Raw genomic sequence first — 19,918 nt, forward strand, 5'->3', positions numbered from 1 at the left:
GTGTCATTCAGTTAACCTTTTTGCTACAGTGTGTGATATTATCAAGGAAAAAAGCACTTGGACTATTTTAAAATGGTCCCTCGCAATTACTGTTTAAAGCTAGATCAGATGTTGGAATGATGGAAGGCTCCTATGCAACTTACCTGGGAATGGTCTCCATTGGAACAATGAGACATATTTCCATGTAAATGTACATAGGACTGAACAGCTAAAGACCTTTCAGTCATTTTAGGAGAATAGGCAAGGGATTTAGAATGACTAAAGCAATTGTGTTTAATAATCAGAGGGCATTACCCCCTGAGGTTTGGGGGATAACAATATCAGTTGTATTTAAAAGGACTAATTTAAGTATTTTTTAAAAATCTCATTCTCCCATTGAAAGTTTACTAAAGTGCAAATAAATTAAATTCGTAACAATAGCTTACAGCCTGATTCTGAAAGCCCTCTCTGATGCATTCTGAGGTCTTCTTCGTTGATGACACTTAAGTAAGGCAGGGGTAAGCTTCACTCAGGAAATTTTCTCAAAAGTCAGTGCATTCAGTAGGGATTACAATAAGGTAAACCCTGTAGAACGAAAGCTTGACTGAGTTTAATGTTGTGAACTCCCTTGAACGTTTTAGAAAAATGAAGTAAGGCATGCTTCCAGTAAAGAGAAATATGTACCATTGTATTGTGCTGTTTTAGAAATGAGCGTGGAAAGCTACCAGATTCATTTAGGTATTTTTATTGTATTTATTACTGTATAATTATTTAGCAGCAATACCTAATTGCATTTGTTGGTATTTATTTAAAATAAAACGTGCTATTGGTATTAGACAATCTTAAAAAAACTCAGACCGTACAAATAGTGTACACTTTTTAAAAAGATAAATTAAGCTTTCCGCTTAGCAAAGACTTCGTCAGAGGACTCTTCCCTATCCTGCGGAGATCCCGTTGCCCTCTTGACGATCTGTATAAACAGCTGATGATTGCAAAGTAAGCCAATCAAAGCAGCGCAGCGAAAGCCCGGGCAGGGCCAAAGGGGAGCAAGCGTCGGGCGGGGGGGGGGGGAGAGAGAACGAGCGAGCCTTAGGCGCCTCCCCTTCTGATTTCCTCTCACGCCCACTTGCAACAGCGAAGGGGGTTGCTTTCCTTCTCTTTCGGCTTTTGTCGTTTCACGTTAAAACTTAACTAGTAAGAACCGGCGCCGACTTGGGTAAGTTCCCTTCTCCGGTTTTGGGGCAGATCTGACAAGCGGGAGGGCGCTTGGCCCGCTCGCGTGGTGGGGTGCGTGTGTTTCTGGCCGCGCAGTTTTGCTCGGTCTGTCGCAACGGGAAGGAGGCGTAGGAGGGGATTAAGCGTGGCTCCTAGCGAACGGGAAAACCCAACCAGGAAGGAGGAGGAGGCGGCGCCGGCAAGCGCAGCCTGCATGACCTGCCAGCAGCAAGGAGGAACCTCCGGGATCTCCGCGTCAGCAGCAGCCCCAGCGATGTGCATACAAGGGAGGGTGTGCGTGTCTCTGTCCTGGAGGGATGGGCCTCTGCAGGGGGGCGTGCGACGGGCACCCGGGCTGGGGCGGGAGCGGCAACACTGCCGCCGCTTGCCTCGGGAAGGACCTTTCCTCCCTCCGTCGTTTACACCCAGGGAAGTTCGGACTTTTGCCGGGGGAGGGAAAGCACCCAAACCCCCGAGTTCCTACGCCTGGTAGCGCGCTCTCCTTGCTTTAACCTTTTCTTTACTGCTCGCGAGGGAGTTCTCTTTCGCCAAGGAGAGAGCGAGCCGTGGAGACCTTATGTAAGGGCTTCTGGGCTTGCAAGCTGGGGACTGCTCAGCCAGAAGGAAGACCCCCTGAGCGCTGACGAGCTACCTTCGTGGTCGCGTATAGGGCTACCTATGCGTGGGGTGGGGGGGGGCGGGGGTGCCAGACGGAGGGCAGCTTCCGGGAAAAGCTTTTATCGCACAGGTACTCAGTTTTATCCATAGGATGATATGATGGGGTCAGATGAAGTCTTTCCTCTTATTTCTCTTCACAAATTCCTTCATTTTTCTTTCTAGAGAAAATCTGTTAAAAAAGTAAAAAACTCCGGGGTGATGGCACCATCCCCGTGGAGTGCTAGCATTAGAAGGCATCTTCTCCTGTGAATCACTCAAGATATAGTGGACAACCACAACAGGTAACCACAGTGGCAAAAATAAGATCACGCTGATGGAGCATTCTTTGAACATGGTCCCCTTGAAAGCACTTAGGATCTGGCTGGTGCTGAATAAATGGGGAAATGTGTTTCTAATTCTAATTCCCTACTATTTCTTTTTTATTACTTTCCTGGTTTTGTCCATTAAGAAAAAATCCAAAATTACTGCAGTATCTTGTAGAAAGGCTGTGCTAGTGTTTCTATAATTAAATTTAATAGCAGGAGCTGTACAGTATCACCACATAATTTTTCACAGTTTATTACATTTTCCAATACTTTTGTGTCTTTGACCAGATTTAATAGTAGATTTTAATTTTACTCCAGAGTTAGGCAGAAAGAAGATTGTGGCCCACCTAGTGCTTTCTGTTTGGTGGGTGTCTTGAAATGAAGGATCTGATTTGTCCTGGCATTTTTTCTTTTTCTAAACAAGGCTTCTTCCTCAGTCTATTTATGCCTTAATTAGCGATAGAAATTTAGCATATATATGCCATTCATTTAGAACACTTGGGAAGATTGGGGAAATCTTTATTTAAAAAAAGAGGGAGGAAGAGAATGACTGTGCAAGCTGGCCAGTCAATAACTGTATGTGAAAAAGAACCTGTTAATAAGCACTTGCAGTAAAATTGGGGTGTAGCTTGCTGCTGAAACAGACAGTGCTAAAAGGTGTTGTAAAGTAAAATATTTTTGCTGAAGTTTCAGCCTTTTAACCCCCAAGTCAGCCGGGCTGGGAATTCTGGGAGCTGTAGAGCCAACACAGCTGGAAGGCCAGGCTGGGAAGACCCGCACATAGTTTTGGAGTTTAAAGAACGTTCAGAGCAATGGTGGTTAAAAACCCAAGGTCGCTGCCCCCTGCGAAGGTGCACAGCTCCCTTCAACCCAGGGCTTTCCAGAAGGGCAAATGCTGCCTCCGAGCTGCTGGGATTCTTCGGATGGCGACGATCTGGAACGGTAGCAAAGGAATTCCCCCTCCCCCCTCCTGCTTTAAATTCTTAGTTTCACTTCTGCTCTTCCTCGTCGAGGTCCAGAGGAAGCGAGGAAACCCCCTCAGCCACCCCTTCCTTCGTCAAGTCCCGCCCCTTCTCTGCTAGGCAGACGGAGAAGGGGGCGGGGCCCGGGAGACCCGATGACGTCACCCGGCCCGCTTCCTGCAATAGAAAGTGAGGGAAGGTAAAACAACCCCCCTTTCCATTTATCTCCTCTCCCCCAAAGGCCCGGAGGTGTAGCCCATCGCGCGCTCGACTCTCCCCCGCCCGCCCCTGCTAAGAATGGGGGAAGGGCACCAAGAAAGAGAGGGGGGCGGGGGGAGAAAGAAAAGGGGGAAGTGGCGGCGGCCGCCTCAGCAAAAGCCCAGCCCAGCCCCCCGTCAGCCTTGTAGGGTGACTCCGCCCATTGACACCTTCTTTGAACCTCCCCCCCTTTGCCCTATGGACTTCTGCTTGCTCCTGAATCCTGTACATCTGCCTCCTTTATCTCTCTAACTTCCACGCCAAGACCGCCTAACTCCTGCTCTGCCCTCCTTCGAGTGCCTGGCACGCCCCATTTAGCCCGTTTGGCCACCCCATCTCAGCGCCCCTGCGGGCAGGGACTTTCTCCTGTCCACCTGCTTGCCCTGGTACCGCCGCCACCCTCTCCTCTCGCCCAGCTGCCCTGCTTTGTGTAGTGGCGGGAGGGATGGGAAGGTGGGCTTGAGGGGCGGCTAGATCAGTCTGTGCTGCTAATCCAGGGTGTAAACGACGGAGGGAGGAAAGGAGGCAGCCCCGGGGCTCAGTGTTTGGTCTAGGGGCGGGCGGAGGGCTGTGGGTTTGCCGGGGAGGGTGGAAGCCGGGGAGCCTGTGTTGACGTGTAGCCCGTGAAACTTGTGGAACACGCGGGAAAGGTGGTGCTTCTGAGCAAAGCAGCGCCGAAGGTCCTAGGAGTGAGCGCGTGTTGGAATAAGGTGCGAGTTCAACGAAAGATGCGTGGGTGTGAAGTGTCTGAGGAGGGCTCCTCTCCAGAACGCTTCTCGAGCAAAATGAAATACCTGCGTGTTGGGGGCGGAGGGCAGAAACGGAGTGCTGGAGCTGGTGCTCGTGGGTATGAGCAAACACCTATGGACGTGAGGGGAGGCAGCCACGGGGGAAAGACCCCGGGGAGATGGTAGGCGGGCAGGGAGCTCCCAAGTTGGAGCAGATGTGGGGAGAGTTGGCGGTGACTCTCGGCGTGGAGGGAGGGGCGCTGAACTTCCCGCCAGGATGAGGCAAGGTCCCCGAGGAGACCGCTTGCTGAAGGGTGTGTGAGGGCCAAGAGCTGCTGGGGTGGAAGTTGGGACGGCCCGGCGTGGTTCTGCTGCAGCCCCCGAGGACGGAGCCGAAGTGCTCATCGAGGGTGAACCGCGGATGTGGGCACCTGGCGTAGCAGAGGAGCTTCGCCCGCTTTCAGTCCCCGGGCTTGCTCCGGGCTGTTTCGGTGGCCCTCTCGGCCCACCCCGGCGTGCCTGGAGTGACTGGGGTAGAGGGAGCTGAACCGAGAAGGCGCTGGAGGGTTGGGGGGCGCTGCCGTGTTTATGTGCCTGTGCGGAGCCGGGGGAGGAATGCGTGTGGCAGAGGGGGGAGGCCTTAGTGAGGAAGAGGATTGTGGGGAGGGGGGTTTAGCGCCGGGTCATGTTTGTGGAGGAGGCTGTCAAGTAGAGGAGGATACCAGACGTCGCCGCCGTGCTGGGGTCGCCGTGCTTCCCGGCTGCTGCCGCGGTGGCTGCTGCTCTTCACGGCGGCGCCGCCATCAGTAGAGAAGCGGCGGCGGCGGCGGCAGCAGCTCTGGCTGCCTGCTGAGCAGGGTTGCGGGGAGATCCAGGAAGGGTGGCGGAAGGGGAGAGCCAGGCGCGCCCCCCCCCCCGTCTGCCAGCTTCCCTGCTGGCCGCCTCTTTTAGCCCCACTGAACCTCTCTGCCTCCAATGCTGGGGGAATACACTGCCCCCCACGAAGTCTCCTTTAATCATGAAAGCTGCGGGGCAGAGAGAGTCGGGGATGAGCCGCGAATGCAAGGGCCGGAGAGAAGCCTGCATGGCTCGGGTTGTAGGCTGTGGCTGGCGCGGTTTGGTTTGGCTTGCATTTGCGTGCTTGCTCCTGTTTGCTCCTGTCCCCTCCTGTCCTTTTCGGCTGCATGCGTTTGTATTCTGTGGCGTCTACAGCTTCGGCAAGGTAGGTTTTCGCGTCTGGGCTGTGGCTGTGGTAACAAGGCATCCTGGTGAGCTCTCCCTCCCTCGGGTCGGTCCCGGTTTGCACTCGTTCTCCTCCACCTCCTGGCATGTGTGCTGTGCTTTGTTCAGTTCTGCGTTGCACAGGGGTTTTCCCAAGCTCCTCCCTCTTTATTCATTCATGTTTTTCCCCTTTGCAACAGTACTTCTCACAGGGCTACGCGCCGTCACTGCGTCTCATTTCAATTCCATTTTTCCGTAATGTTGTTTTGTTAATTCGAATGCCCCCCCCCCCCGCTATTCTTTCCCTGTGCCCTTCCTCAGCTAATCACATAAGAGATTCTTGATGTTTTCCTATTTTAAAGAATTGTCACCCAGGCGTCTTTTATGTCCTTAACTATTCTAAAAAGGGAAGGGAAATCCTGCTGGTGGCCAGCGGAAGTACTACTCTAAAAGAGTAAATATTATGTAATGCGCTTTTTATATATTGAGTCTAAAAATTCTTGAATCGCTAGGGTAAAGGATTCATCTGCCGTAATAGGTGACCAGTCAGCACACCAGCTTTTGTGATGATTTGTGACTGAGAGGTTGAAATCTTTAAATATTGTTGTTTTGTCTAAGACGTTGGCAACATAAGTTTGGTAATAAACTTGATTGCCAATAGAAGACCTATCCATGTCTCAGGTAGGATTTTTCACATTCTTGCTTACCTAGCAAGGCCCTGAAGAGTAATAACATTTTTAAAAAGACAAAAGTTCTGAAACAAGGGGAGAAAAAAGCAAGTTCTTCTCATATTGGGGTCAAAGAAAATAACTCCTCCCTGCAGTACAATATTGTACTATATAAATATTTCCCTTGGGAGATCCTCAGCAAATATTCATTTTTGAACCTCTCCCTGCTTTATATGATTCCCAACAATTGTTTCAGGGGAGAAAGATGGCTGTACATTGAGTTCTCTAATAATGTATTCATTCTATTGGGGTGACATATCCTAAATAGGATATAAATTTTATTGAAAACTATCTGAAACAAGCAGTGTAGGAAAAGTGGATTAGTTATTTTTTTCTTGTGCAATATAAAGGAAATGTTGTAATTACTCAGGGTGCATAATTTGTGTTTGATAAAAATCCAAAATAAGTTGTTAGCGCTTTTGTCTAAGGGTCTTAGACAAAATATCTGACTAAGATCTGGGAAAACGTTAGTAAAACAGAATTGGAATACTATATTAGATTATTCATTATATGCACATAATAAATACTTTGACAGTGGAGTTTTTAAACTATTTGGGGAGGCATCTCCTTCATGAAGGATTTGAGGGGCACCTGGTTGCAGTTCCTTAAAAAGGAATTCTGGAATTAATAGATTCTCATCTGACCCAGCAACTTTGTCACAAACTTAGTATTAGAATCTATTTTTCTAATCACATGTTTTGATGACCTAACATGGTGACAGGTAAAGCAAAACTCTACTCAGACTGGAATGAAAGTGGATTGCCCTGTTGAGATACTTCCATTAGAAATGGGCTGCAACATTAAAATACTTCAGTTCTTAATACAATTGTGGATACAGTTTTAGAGTGTTCTATATGTTGACTTCAGTAAGTCAAGATTAATGCATTGCTTTTTAAGTTGTGATTTGTGTTTAAGGAGGTGATTGTATAAAAAATTATCTTGGGTGTAAATATTAAAGAATGAGATAGTTAAACTTTTAGTCCTAAGTACATCATTTTTAAAGATTATCTGTGCTACAAACTAATGGGATATTTGCTTCTAGACTATTATCTTCTGTGTCATTAATGTTCTATGAAAATTTACAAGCATGAAGTAATGATTACTTTGCATGTAAAGGTCAGCCTGGTCTCATGTGATTACAGGCTATCCATATTGTTATAATGTAAATAGTTCATTAAACTGACGTTATATGTTTAGGCCACTACTTCTGACATTACTTAATCTAATCTTTTCCCCCCAGTATGTGGATTAATTGACCCCATTGGCATATTTATGGATCTGCTTTTGATTTGTTCTCCATTTCTGCAAAACTACCTATGACTGGATGAGAATGCCTCGAACAAAACAAATAAATCCTAGAAATTTGAGAGGTAAGAAAGAAACATTTACATAAGAACATCAATATTTCTATGAATTAAAGCAAGTTTAAGATAAAAGTGAAGAATAATGTTAAAATATACTTGCTTTCAAAGATTAATATAATGGGGGTAATTTAAAAGAAATGTTTTGTACTTGAAATTAACATAAGTTTCAATATCCATTTTCTATATTGGACACATGCACTCCAGTCTGTTTAGTGATCTGTTCTTATTTAGTTTTAAGGGGCTTGAAAGGTGACAGTTCTGAAGACAGTTATCAGCTTGGCAGACAAGTTCATGAACTATATTCTCTTTAACAGGTGATACGTTATTGCTGTGATTCAACTATATAACTTTAAAGGGTTGATATTAGAACATTAAATTCATATTGATGTCTACTACATACTATGTTGTCCTATACTTACTGAATGCAACCTGACTTAAAGCTTTTGTTGTGGACCCTGTGACATTTGAAATTGTTTTTTGTTGCTGCTTTTTTTAAAAACCATTCCAATTTCAACTGCTTTGTGTAAATTAAGTGAATTGTACCCACTCCTCATTTAGTGACTGAGTTCCATTCCAACAACTAGGTTGTTAGTGAAATGGTCGCTAAGTGAACATGTGACTCAGAGAGAGCAAAGATGTCTGGTTGCTCTCGTCTCGTTCAGATAAAGTTCTCTTGTACCGCTATGCCAGTGTTAGCTCTCACTCCAGCATGAGTTGTTGTCAGGTGCCCAAAATTTGGTCATACATGCACACATTGGTTGGAAAATGAATTTTTTATTACCATCCTATTTGTGAATGGTTGCTAACTGAGGTAGTCACTAACTGAGGAATGGGTATAAGGAATAAGCAAAAATAGAGTAGCAAACACTACACAAACAATAGGGATTGTAGAAGATTTTTTGGCTTTATATTTATGAATGCGCATGTTTGTACTCATTATGGCTGATTGACAATTGTGACTGTACAATTGCAATTGAATACCAGTATTGTCATATTTGATAGTTGTCTAGGTTTATGCATCATTCTAGGCCATGAATTCTGTCTCAGTAAGCTAAATGTGAACAAACACTATACTGGTGCATATGGCCTGTTTGTTCATGCTTCATAAGCTGGTAAATAAATGAGATGTAAAGTTTTATTTGATATCTGAATGCAGAATCATTGCAGTTATACACAAACCCAATATAGGAAGATCTCTGTAAATCAGGATTGTGATTATTTGAAGTCTTGGCTTGTTCAGACAAAATACAGTGGTATCTCGGGTCACAAACGCTTCTGTTCACGACCAATTCGGGTCACAAACAGCTCTGTTCGCAAAATTTTGCCTCCGTTTGTGAATGCCGGATCGGGTGACGAACAGGATCCGCGGCCATTTTCCCTCCCGTGACACATGGTCATGGCTTCCTGTAGGGAGGGGGACTCTCCCTCCAAGCAATAACTGCCTCCGCACCCGCCTTCCTGTCCTCCATGCCAGAAGTCGCGTCGAGCAAGGTTAGCATTTTCTCTCTTCGTACTGTATTTTGTTTCATATTTTTGCAGTTTTTTAAAAAAATACATATGGTTCAGAACGGATTAACCGTAATTACATTGAACCTTATAGGGAAATTTGATTCGGGACACGACCAAAATCGGGTCGCGACCAAATTCGGAGGGGTCAGAATGGATTAACCATATTTACACTGAACCTTATGGGAAAATTTGATTCGGGTTGCGACCAATTCGGGTCGCAACCAGAGTTGCGGAACGAATTAAGTTCGTGAACCGAGGTACCACTGTACACTGTAGTTTCTGGTTCAGACATTACACAAAGTTTTCCTTTTTCTGGTTTGTTCTTCTATTTGTGGGAATGGATGGAAGAAATATGAATGCATTGCTAATTACCTTTCCTCCACTGCTTGTCACGTAAACATACATTGTTGGTAGTACTAGTGAGTATATTAGTTGATTTAATTAAGAACACAAGAAGAGTTGAATGGAAACTATACATTTGGAAGGTATCTTTCTATGTACTACTTTACATTGTTTTCTCTAGTTAATTCATTAAACAATCAAAAGGCATTACTGTCATACTGGTTTTTATTTGTCATTCATTAAAATATATGCATTTTATTGCGTCCATATTTTTCATTGAGGTTTGTGTTCTGATGATAAATATATTCCACCTGTAAAGCAATGAGCTCATAATGCTCTTAAAATAGTTTAATGTCCTGTCTTGCAGTGAAATGCTTTGATAAAGATGGTGATGCATGTAACGTATTTCCTATAATTTGAAAATTATAGGCAATGCTTTGTAAACCACCCAGAGTAGCTTTTAACGAGATGGGCAGTGACAAATGTGATATATAAATAAATAAATAAAAATAATTTCTAGGTTTAGGCTCTCTGCTTAGCCTCAGCTAGCTGCCCTCTGTTCCCCAGTTACAAAATAAGACTAATAATATCCACTCTTTAGTGTGACAAAGATCAACCAAAAAATAAAGCATACTATAGTTAGATTATTCCACAACATCTTCAACTTTCAGTACTATACAGCAGAGGTTACCTGTGAGAAGCACTTCAACCCAAGCTATTTCTTTTAAAGCAATGTACACATGTAAATGTAAATATACATTCAAAATGCAGATTTTGAATGATATTATAGACTCTTAACAGCCTGAGCTGGTTTATTAAATTATTCAAAATATTAAATTTGCCTCTAAGAGTTGTGTAATATCAGCTGGGCATTTATTCCAAACGTGTGTATTAACTTTCTTATTTGAAAGAAGTTAAAGTTTTCATGCCATCAGTTTTTCCACCAAGTCTTTTTCTCTTAATTGGAAGGTTTACAATTTTGAATTTGAGAATTTGGTCGAAGTGAAGTAGAAAAATTTTTCCATCAACATTACTAATCTCTTCTCAGATTTTCCATTTATGCTTTTGTAAAATACTGCAAAACATTTTGGTGCTTCTTTTCAATTTTTGTTAGCTCTCTGACTTTTGCAATCATCCTTTGATTTGATGCTCCTTAGGATTAAGGATAACTATTGAGCTAAGGAAATCTAATTGTAGAAATTAGCTTTACTTTCTGAAATAAAATATTTATTAAGCAGCTAAGTTTCCAAACTTAAATCATCATCATCATCATCATCATCATCATCATCATCATCATCATCATCATCATCATCATCCTATATGACTCCCACTTCCGTTATATGTGCATTTGATAGTGAAGCTTCTTGCTGACCACAAATGGAGGAGTCAGTTTCTCTGATCTTAATTTAGAATTCATTTTTCCTTTGACATTCTAATTTTTAAAAATCATTTGTCTTATTCTAGTACTATGTATGTTTAATGACTATTAGGAACTGAGATAAATGGTTAAATCTCTTGACAAAGAAAATTATACATAATTTATGCCTTCTCTTTTCTATAAGAGCTCATGATAGTTTACATAGCAACAATAACTCTGTGCATTAGGTTGGACTGGGAGATAATGATGTGCCCAAAGTCACTAGTATGTTTCCTGTAATCCTAGACCACTGCAGTACCTCAGTGGCTCTAGTTCCTTTTTTGCCTGACACTAGTGATAAAGTATCATGTCCAAAAAGTTTTTGCCTGATGGCAGATAAATTCACACATGTTGGTTCTGCAAACTTTCATTAATCGACAACTCAGTTACATAAATATTGCTCAGATATATCAGTAGAATGCATTCAAAACAACTGTAATAATCAGCCAAATCTCACTGGCAGACAAAAAAAAGGAAGAAAGGCCATTTCAACAACTATACTGGTGTTTTTTCTCTATATACAAATATGAATTGAAAGTCTCCATGCAGGTTTTGTTAAAACAATGCTGATTTGCTGGAGTAGAGACACTATCCATGTCAAAAGCAGTAGGAAGGAATAGTACGTAGTTTTAATCTAAGCCAGGGGTTCTCAAACTTAGTGAAGCTGCAATCCCGCTAAAAAGATAAATGAATTTCTACCACCTCCCAGGAATAAAACAAATGATTTCATTGAGGTTAGGGTTGAGCAAGAAATAAATGAGCCTACTTGTATTGTGAAATTTTAAGCTACAATAATTATATTTACAAATATTTTATTTGTAAAATAGATTGAAAAACTGAACATCACTAACATGTAGACTTTTATAGATGCTCCAAAGATTATGGATATACTATTACATGCCATGCCAGCAATGATGTTAGAGAGGACAAATATTTCTAAGGCAAGCCAAATCCCACTATTGGTGGTGTCAGTGGACTACCAACATGGAACTAGTTTTCCAAATAATCAACAGATACCAGTTGCTATATCTTGCAGAATTAGAATTTTGTCCATATTAATGCCATTAAAAACCTTATTCCATAAAATACATAATGCTGTAGTCAAAGCAAATCACAAAACTTTACAGATAATTTTGATATAATGGTAGATTTTAATGGATATAAAATTAAAACATTTTATAAAAGAAATAGATAAGTGACTATAAACATTTTCATTTCAAAAAACTGTATATAAACACATGTTGTACTTTAAATCAAACATTTTTTGAGTTTGCAGAATCCTCATGCCTCTGCCAAAAAAAAGGAACAGATTGGTGAGCATAGAAAAATCCAAAGTCCAAACTTGACTAACATGCCAGAGAAAATTTTTTAAAAATTGGCAATCCTCTTCTAAATTGTTCACAATATCCCTGGGAGTTGCAACCTACAGTCTGAGAATTGTGATATATTTATTTATTTATTTATTAAATTTGTCCCCCGCCCATCTCCCCCCAATTGCTCCTTGAATGAAATAAAAGGATGTCCCTTTGTCATTAGATTTTGTGCCTAGAATAAATACTTTGGCTTGAGTGATGTCTCACTACACATCACAAGATTTTATAGGATTAGATACCAACCATGACTTTATCAGTTGGTCATTGATGCTTTAAATAGTCATTATTTGACCAAAAGCTTCATCAGTATTGCAAAGAGAAAAAAGAACTGTGCTTGAGTTTTTGCATGCAAGGGTTTTAAGGATATGCTATCTGATGCTGAAACCAAAAAGCATTTTCTGGCAATTTGATTCCGGTATAAACATATTTCAGTTTTGGAATGAACATAATGCAGAACATCTTGACACAATCCCATCTGTGCTTCTAATGGATCAGAACTAGGCTGCATTACAAAATCTGGTCTCAGTTTGGAGGAAAGAAATATTTTGTCCCATTAAGATCAATATTTTTATTTCAGAAATTGACATGTGCATAACTGTTTATGAAGCTTTTTCAGTCTAAGCTCAAGACCCAACAGAATGCGGATAAAGAGACTGTAGAGTAGGATCTCTGTCACATTTATATGTGAAAAATAGTATTGTCATGGATGATGGGTATAACAGAAGTCAAAATCCTGTGATCCAAAAAGTTCTGTTTATATCACATTATGAACTAGGTGTAGGCTCAGAAACTATTTTATTCATCCCCACTGTGTGGTAGCTATTTTCCAGAGCTCCAGAATTATGCACTTCACTGAGAATGTAAGGCTAGGTAACATTGTTCTTATATTATAGCAGGAAGAAGGGATAGCAGCAGTGATGTCTGAAAAGAATCTTAAACTGAGCATCTCAACCCATGCTGCTAATCACGATGTTCCTGTACTTTGTCCTGGGCTGCTAGATATTTAAACATTAACACTTTATGTGATTACTGAACAGCAAATGAAGGCTATACTCAAAAGAATATCATGCTTTTTTTTAAGTCCTTAAGTTTAGAGATTTCCCTTCCAAATACAAAGATGGAGTATGAATAACATGAACAAGTTAGTGATCCACCTTTTGGAAAGGATACTAGTCTCAACAGGTGGTGATACATGGATGACCTTATCTTGGCTTTGCAGCTGAGTGAAGTCCAGGGTGGTTAGTACTTGGATGAGAGATCACTGGGTAGGACCAAGGCATAGATCAGGAGGAGTCTAATAACACTTTTTCTGAGTAACACATTTTATTAAAAGGCATAAGCTTTTTAAGCTCACAAAAGATTATGCTTTTTAATAAAACGTATTAGTCAGAAAAGGTGCTATCAAGCTCCTGATTTCTTTCCACTATAGATTAACATAGTTCTTCTCCTACAAAGTCTACTCCAAGGCTATGGGTGAGACTAAAAAGAAATTTAAAAAACACCATGAAAAAAGCAATAGCAAGCTACTTCTGTACTGTTCCCCCACAAACTGTGAGGGTGTGTCAGTGTAATCACCAGGAGTCCAGCTTGAGGCTATCTTTACTATATTATTGTATTTAGATACATTAAAATCTAAGTATTAGGTTGATTGTTTGACCCCAAAGACTGCTTTTCATTTTGATACTGTTTTTGTAGACTGAAGTGGGAATTGGCAGGTAGGTATCCTGATTTACATTATTATTGTTAGTTGCACAGTCAGCTGGATGTTTAGAGAGGATTTTGCATTTTTATCCACCTATTGAGTCCTTCCCAAGGACCTGGGATAGGCAGATGTTGTTTGATGGTGGTAAAGGTATCATTGCAGGATATAAGCAGCTGTTCTTGTTGTTATTATTATCCTAAAAAGAACAAATCGAAGTCTTGAGCCCAGGAATTTTGTTTGAGCTCAGAAATTGAAACTGAGTTTTTGTATAAAATCATTCCTGGGTACTCTATTTTCTCAACTGGCAGAGCAAGAGGAGTTGTTTTGTTGCCAGTGTTAAAAATGGAGAGTCAGTAATCCTTGCCAATATAATTCAAATTTCCCCAAATATACCAATTTATCCTGATCTATCTCCTGCTCAGCTCTGATCTACTTAATCAGATGCTCTAGGTTATACAAATTTAAGCCATAATAAATATGTGAATTTTCCAAGTGGTGGAACACATTTTGTTGTATTTTTAAGAAAAACGTCTCTGCCATGAGAGCTATCATAGAACAGTTATATTTGTCAATCTGTCTCTTAACCTCCTGTTATATTTATTATTTGTATAATAAGTATACAGCTTAACTTGAAAAGACCTACACTCAATAGTTTTCGCATTGCTTTATATGCCATATACAATATTTAAATAATATTAGGGCAGCATGTAATTTGGCTAAGAAACTTTTTTCATTTTCCAGTGGAAAAAAATTGTGTTGAAATGGTAGTATTAAACTTTCAATGGTTTATTAATCATCAAAACTATGGAAATGGTTAAAATGCATTCACAGAATTTTAACAGCATTGTTTCTCTTTGCAGTTTATTTATTTATTTATTTCATAATTTCATTTTCTATGGCTGCCCACTTGCAAACAGCTTTGGTTCATGTCTCATGAGAGTACTCAAGGTTTTGTTAGTAGTGAAGAATAATAATGAGTAACACTTTCCCTGAGAATTGGAAAAATGCTTTCTGAGAATAAATTTAAGTTTCCCAAGTATTGTAACTTGCTGACCAGTAAGTTATAATGCTACGAACACCACCCCCGACCCCCACCCCAAACACACTTTGGAAAATTAGAGGAAGCCAGAAAAAATTTTTAAGTTCAGAGCACTGCAGTGTCTTCTTTACTAACATTTTCTTGGAGTGGGTCTGTAAACATAGCCTTTAAAGGGGAACAAAAGAAGGGACTAAAGAAAGACAACAGAAATCTGCTGTAGTAAAATGGTAAATGTGAGCTCAGTAGCTCCATTTGTGGATGCTTGATTGAACATTATAGAGAAGCACCATATAAGTGAGAATTGGTTGAAAGCCTTTAAAGGAACACAGAAAACAATTGAAGCTAAAGTTAAACATCTGCAACTGGGAAGACAAAAATATTCTTGCAGTAAAGTGATTCAAAATGTAAAGGCACAATAGCATAATGTATGTTACTGCACTCAATAACTGTTAATTAAGCAACTCTGATAACAGTCTGCTCCTGAGAAATGGGTTCATTTCAGGAACACAAGCACATGTTTCTTCTGCTTGTCTTTAAGTTTCTACATTTCTAGAGAAGTTAAATATTCATTTCCATGAAATATTTAAGGGGCAGCATTGTTCCTAGAACTTTAGATTAGGCAGGATTTGGTACCGGATCCTATTGGACTGGTCCATTTTCCTTGGATATGAAAAAGTTCATAGTCTGATCTGAAATGGATACTAATAATCATCTAGCCAGATGAGAAGGTAGTCCATGTTTATGTATGACTGCATTTGATTTCTCCTACATTCTCAGGTATAACATGAAACTGATGTGTCAAATTCTTTCTGATTTATTATTGTTTTGATCTTTGTTTGCAAGATCTATGCAATTAGCTGTTTATTGGCTATGCTCATCTCCCAGCCTTTTAGCAATTCAAAATACTTCTTGCCTCTAATTCAGTTAGGTTAGAAATGTAATTTGAAGCTATTAGATTGTATGTATATTGTAAATTGGTGGTTGAGTAGTGCTAAATTTGGGCTTGTGGGAAGATAAAGCCATCTGAGCCTTATTTTAAACTGTGCTTGCAATTATAATGTGAATTCCATATTTTTCCCCTTTCAATTTTTTTGGGTTATCTTTTCTTAAAAAATCTGTTTCTGCTGTTCTCTTCCTTATCTGTCTTTGCTTAGCAACTAGTCCTTTGGGAGTCTCCCCTTGCACTTTAAGAAACAGGCAGCTGAATACAGTCATGGACTTGTACCTGCATGTTAATTTGAATCCTGTGCTTCTGGTAAACAGTGCTGTAAATGTGTCTCTTGAGTCAGTACCATAACGAATCTGTCTTTCTCCCTCAGGCTTTGCAAACACAGCTTTGGCAACTGTAGCAAAAACAGTTTGAGGTGGGGTAGGGATTCTACTAAATGGAAGGCTCTCAACCTTTCTGAAAAGTTGTATGATATTGTATCATTTCCTTTACGTTCAGTGCTTAATTTTACTCCATAATGAAATGGGAGTTCCAAAATTACTTTTTTAAAAGTTGCTTAATAAACATTTTAAAACTTATATACTTTCCACCTGATTTTTAGAAAAGAACACTGTTGTTGGAAAGCCAAAAAGAAAAATGGTTCAGTAGAGTAAATACTTTGGAAAGGATCAGCCAAGTACTCTTCCTCCTAATTTTTATAATGGTCAATAGGAGCATCGAGTGGCTTTTATGATATGAATGACCAGTGGATCATGTGCTCCTTTATCTCACATAATTGAGATGTTGACCACCACTACCACTACCAATTCATATCATTTAAAGCCTACAGAAAAGAAGAGCAACAATTACCTTGCATAACAGAATAAGAAGGGCATGATTGTCACCCGTTGTCGGTTCACCAGAGTCACCTGTTGGGGGGAGATGGGCGGCATACAAATTTAATAATAAAATGAATAAAAATAAATGATTGTATAAAATCTTTCTATAGAGATTTTCCCCCTTTCTCTAGTAGGTTACCATAGACCCTGTATAAAGTTCATTTATGAATCCATTAAGAGTGGATACTTTTACACAGGATGTTAAGACTTACTAAACCAGGTATGGACAATTTCCTCTGTATTTATTTGGCCTCCTAGGGCTGCAAGGTATATAACTGATACTGCACTGCCAACACCAAATTGGGTAGCATTGATTTTGTTTTCAACCTGTTTTTTAATTATTAGAAAGGGGGGTATAGAAAATAAAGTCTTTCATGGATTAGATATTTCACAATTTGTTTTTTTAAAGAAGATAAAATTGCACCAATAAACATAATGTTGCTGCTGTGTTTGGGTAGGGCAATCTGTGGGGACCAGGTCTGTGGATTTGCCACTTCCGGCATAAACTGTGAGTAAGAGTTGTAGACAATATGGCAAAGCACAGCCAGCTGAGTTTTGTAATCTCTTCTTTCGGGCAGTATCCCAGCCAAAAGATCCTTTCAGAACACAGGAAGACCCCTGCTTGGATGAGGACAATGGGCCATGTCCTAGCCATTGATAGCCCCACCCTCTATACATTTGTCCAGTCTTCTTTTAAAACAGTTTAAATTGGTGGCAATATCACATCTGATGGCAATAAATCTTGCAGCTTAATTGACCCTGAATTCTAACATTGTGAGAGATGGAAAAACACTTCCTTCTATCTGTATTTCCATATTATGCATGAATTTATATTTTCTGTTATTTTCAGTCATTGCATTGCCTTTTCAACACTTTTTCTAGCTTTCTTCTACCTTTTTGAGGTATTTGATGCTCAGAACTATATGTACTAAATGTAATCTCACTGTAGATTTATATGAGAGCAGTTTTATATTGCCTTCCTAAGATTTCAACCATAGAATTGCAGTTTGTTTTGTTTTTACAGCAGCAGCACACTGGATTGATACTTTCATTAAATAAGGCCCCTTTCTTGATCAGTCACAGTTAGCTTGTAACTCATTAATGTGTGTGTAAAAGCTGAGTTTTAAGAGCCAATATGTGTCACATTACACTTGCTTACATTTTGCTGCATTTGCCATTTTAAAGCCTATTTTCCCAGTTTGTGATGATCCTTTTGGAGCTCTTTGCAATCTGTTGCTGGTTTTATTATGTGAACAGCTTGGGTATCATCAGAAAATCTGGCCACCTCACTACTTTTTCCCAACTTCAGAGCATGTACAGATAAACAAAAATGAACTATCCAAGCTGCGATCCCTAGGGACTCTACTTGCATACCTCTCATATATGAAAATTATTGTTCTGTCCTTAATCTCTTTTACTAGTAACCAGTCCATAAGAGCACTTGTCATCTTATCCCATGGTTGTTGAGTTTGCTTAAAAGCCTTTGATGAAGGACTTGAAAATAAAAGTCTGCAAATTCACTACTTCATCTTTATCCTTATCACCAGCCTTGATGGTATTTTTTTAAAAGTATGGGATATTAGTGAGACAAGAGTTTCTACTGTAAAAAAAAGTATTGCTTTCTTATTCTTCTGCAATTTCTATGTTTTGTGTTTAAGTGGTTTATAATTTCCTATATCGTCTTGATCTCTTTTTAAAACTTACATTACACTGACTGTATTGTGGTCCTCAAGAACAAATATCTAATAATTGCCTCCTTTAAGTAGAGGAAAATAAACCCTAGCCACAAGGCAGATCCTTCTCTTAAACATGATGCCAGTTCGATCCTATCCAGCTTAATCAACCAGGAAAGATAAGGGAAGCACAAACAAGTAACCTTTACCTTTCCATAAATCCTGTTCATATCTTTAAGATTGACAAATTGAAAGTAATTCAGAATAATAGGACAATAAATTGCTATGACTACAATGGTTTGGCCTATCCCAGCACTAGAGTGCAAATCATGTTGGATCTGATGGACTTCATCTGTAAGAAATTATTCATAATGCTCCCAAAATATTCTGTTTCTCCCTTCTGAGTATCGTAATGAAGAAAAAGCACCCTTAGCCTGTTCTGGATGGACATGATGGAAACAAAGAAGTAAGCACCAAAGTAGGTTTTCAATACTGTTCCAGCCATCCAAATGCAATCTGACATGTTTTCTTCATGTCCAGTGCTGTGCCATTTAAAAACATTATTATATATAACAGAATTTATATTATGAAAAAAATAAGCTAGAGTTCCAAGAACAAGGCTTGCCTTAATGAGATTAAAATTCTTGTGGGGGTTAGTGTGCTTATTGTAAGAAATACAGCAAATATGTTTTTCAAGAAAACATTTAATATTTAAAAGATTCACTATGTAAAATATGCAATTTGGAATAACACAGTAGGAAACAAATGTAAGAATCCAAATTGTTTCTGTTTGTATACTTCTCCCTTGTGGATGCTTAATAACTGGAAAACTAGAAATTAAACATCAAGGCCTTTATGCCTATCTCTGTTCTTAAATTTGGCCTGGGAGTGGGCATATCTGTTTAATTGTTAGTTTGTCTAGTTTATATGTAAAGTTGGGATCTAATGAGTAGAGAATTACCTACTTGTCTAAAGGACTTCAAAACTATTTTTTTTTCCTATGATTGGCTCTTGCCCTAGAGAAAAATAAATCAGGGATCACACCTGATCATGGGTGGAGTTACCACTCTTTCTTTTTTCCTTTGTACCACTGTTTCCTTTCTTTCAGAGGGAAGAGAACTTGGGGTATAAAGTTCTTTCAAATATTGTAGGCCGACATAATCCATGCTTTGGGATTGTTATATTGTTACTGAGCAAAAATATATTTTATGAATAAATAACATTTTGAATTTTTTCTTTTTTAAGAATAAAACATGGGTTTTTTAGGGTTGTTCTGAAAGTGTTCCTTCTCAAACTTCATTTTTTAGGGGCAAGGGGAGTTGACTTCATGTATTGAAATGAACCTAGGCTTGGTGCATGAATACTTTCCAAATTAATAAAGTATGAAATCTTGCATTATTAACCACTATGTAGTAACTTTCCATTTAAACAGCTGTTGATTGGTCCAAGCATACATATATTGAATTGAAGAAATATCTTCAATTCTACAGCTATCTTCCTACTGTATTTTAGGTTTTACTAATTTTTTGAAAAATAGTAGCTGAATAATAATAAAATATGAAAGAAATATGCACCATTTTCCTTTATTTTCTGTAACA

General features: G+C 39.8%; 1 protein-coding gene across 7 annotated transcripts in view; it reads left to right on the forward strand.

Moving 5' to 3' along the window:
* The first annotated feature begins 1,031 nt into the window (after window positions 1–1,031).
* HIVEP1 (HIVEP zinc finger 1) overlaps window positions 1,032–19,918 on the forward strand; it is an 88,990-nt gene continuing 70,103 nt past the window's right edge. For 2 of the 7 annotated variants that reach the window (XM_088130542.1, XM_088130548.1), the window contains exons 1-3: window positions 1,032–1,195; window positions 2,035–2,153; window positions 7,315–7,444. In XM_088130542.1, coding sequence (XP_087986668.1) covers window positions 7,399–7,444 — 46 coding nt within the window. In that variant the 5' untranslated portion in view covers window positions 1,032–1,195; window positions 2,035–2,153; window positions 7,315–7,398. The other 5 variants (XM_088130544.1, XM_088130546.1, XM_088130547.1 and 2 more) reach the window with 5 other exon arrangements.

The sequence above is a fragment of the Python bivittatus genome, unplaced genomic scaffold, assembly GCF_059951505.1.
Source record: "Python bivittatus isolate LINGU-HERP-01145 unplaced genomic scaffold, Pbiv_v1 ctg000840_np1212, whole genome shotgun sequence".
Lineage (NCBI taxonomy): Eukaryota > Metazoa > Chordata > Lepidosauria > Squamata > Pythonidae > Python > Python bivittatus.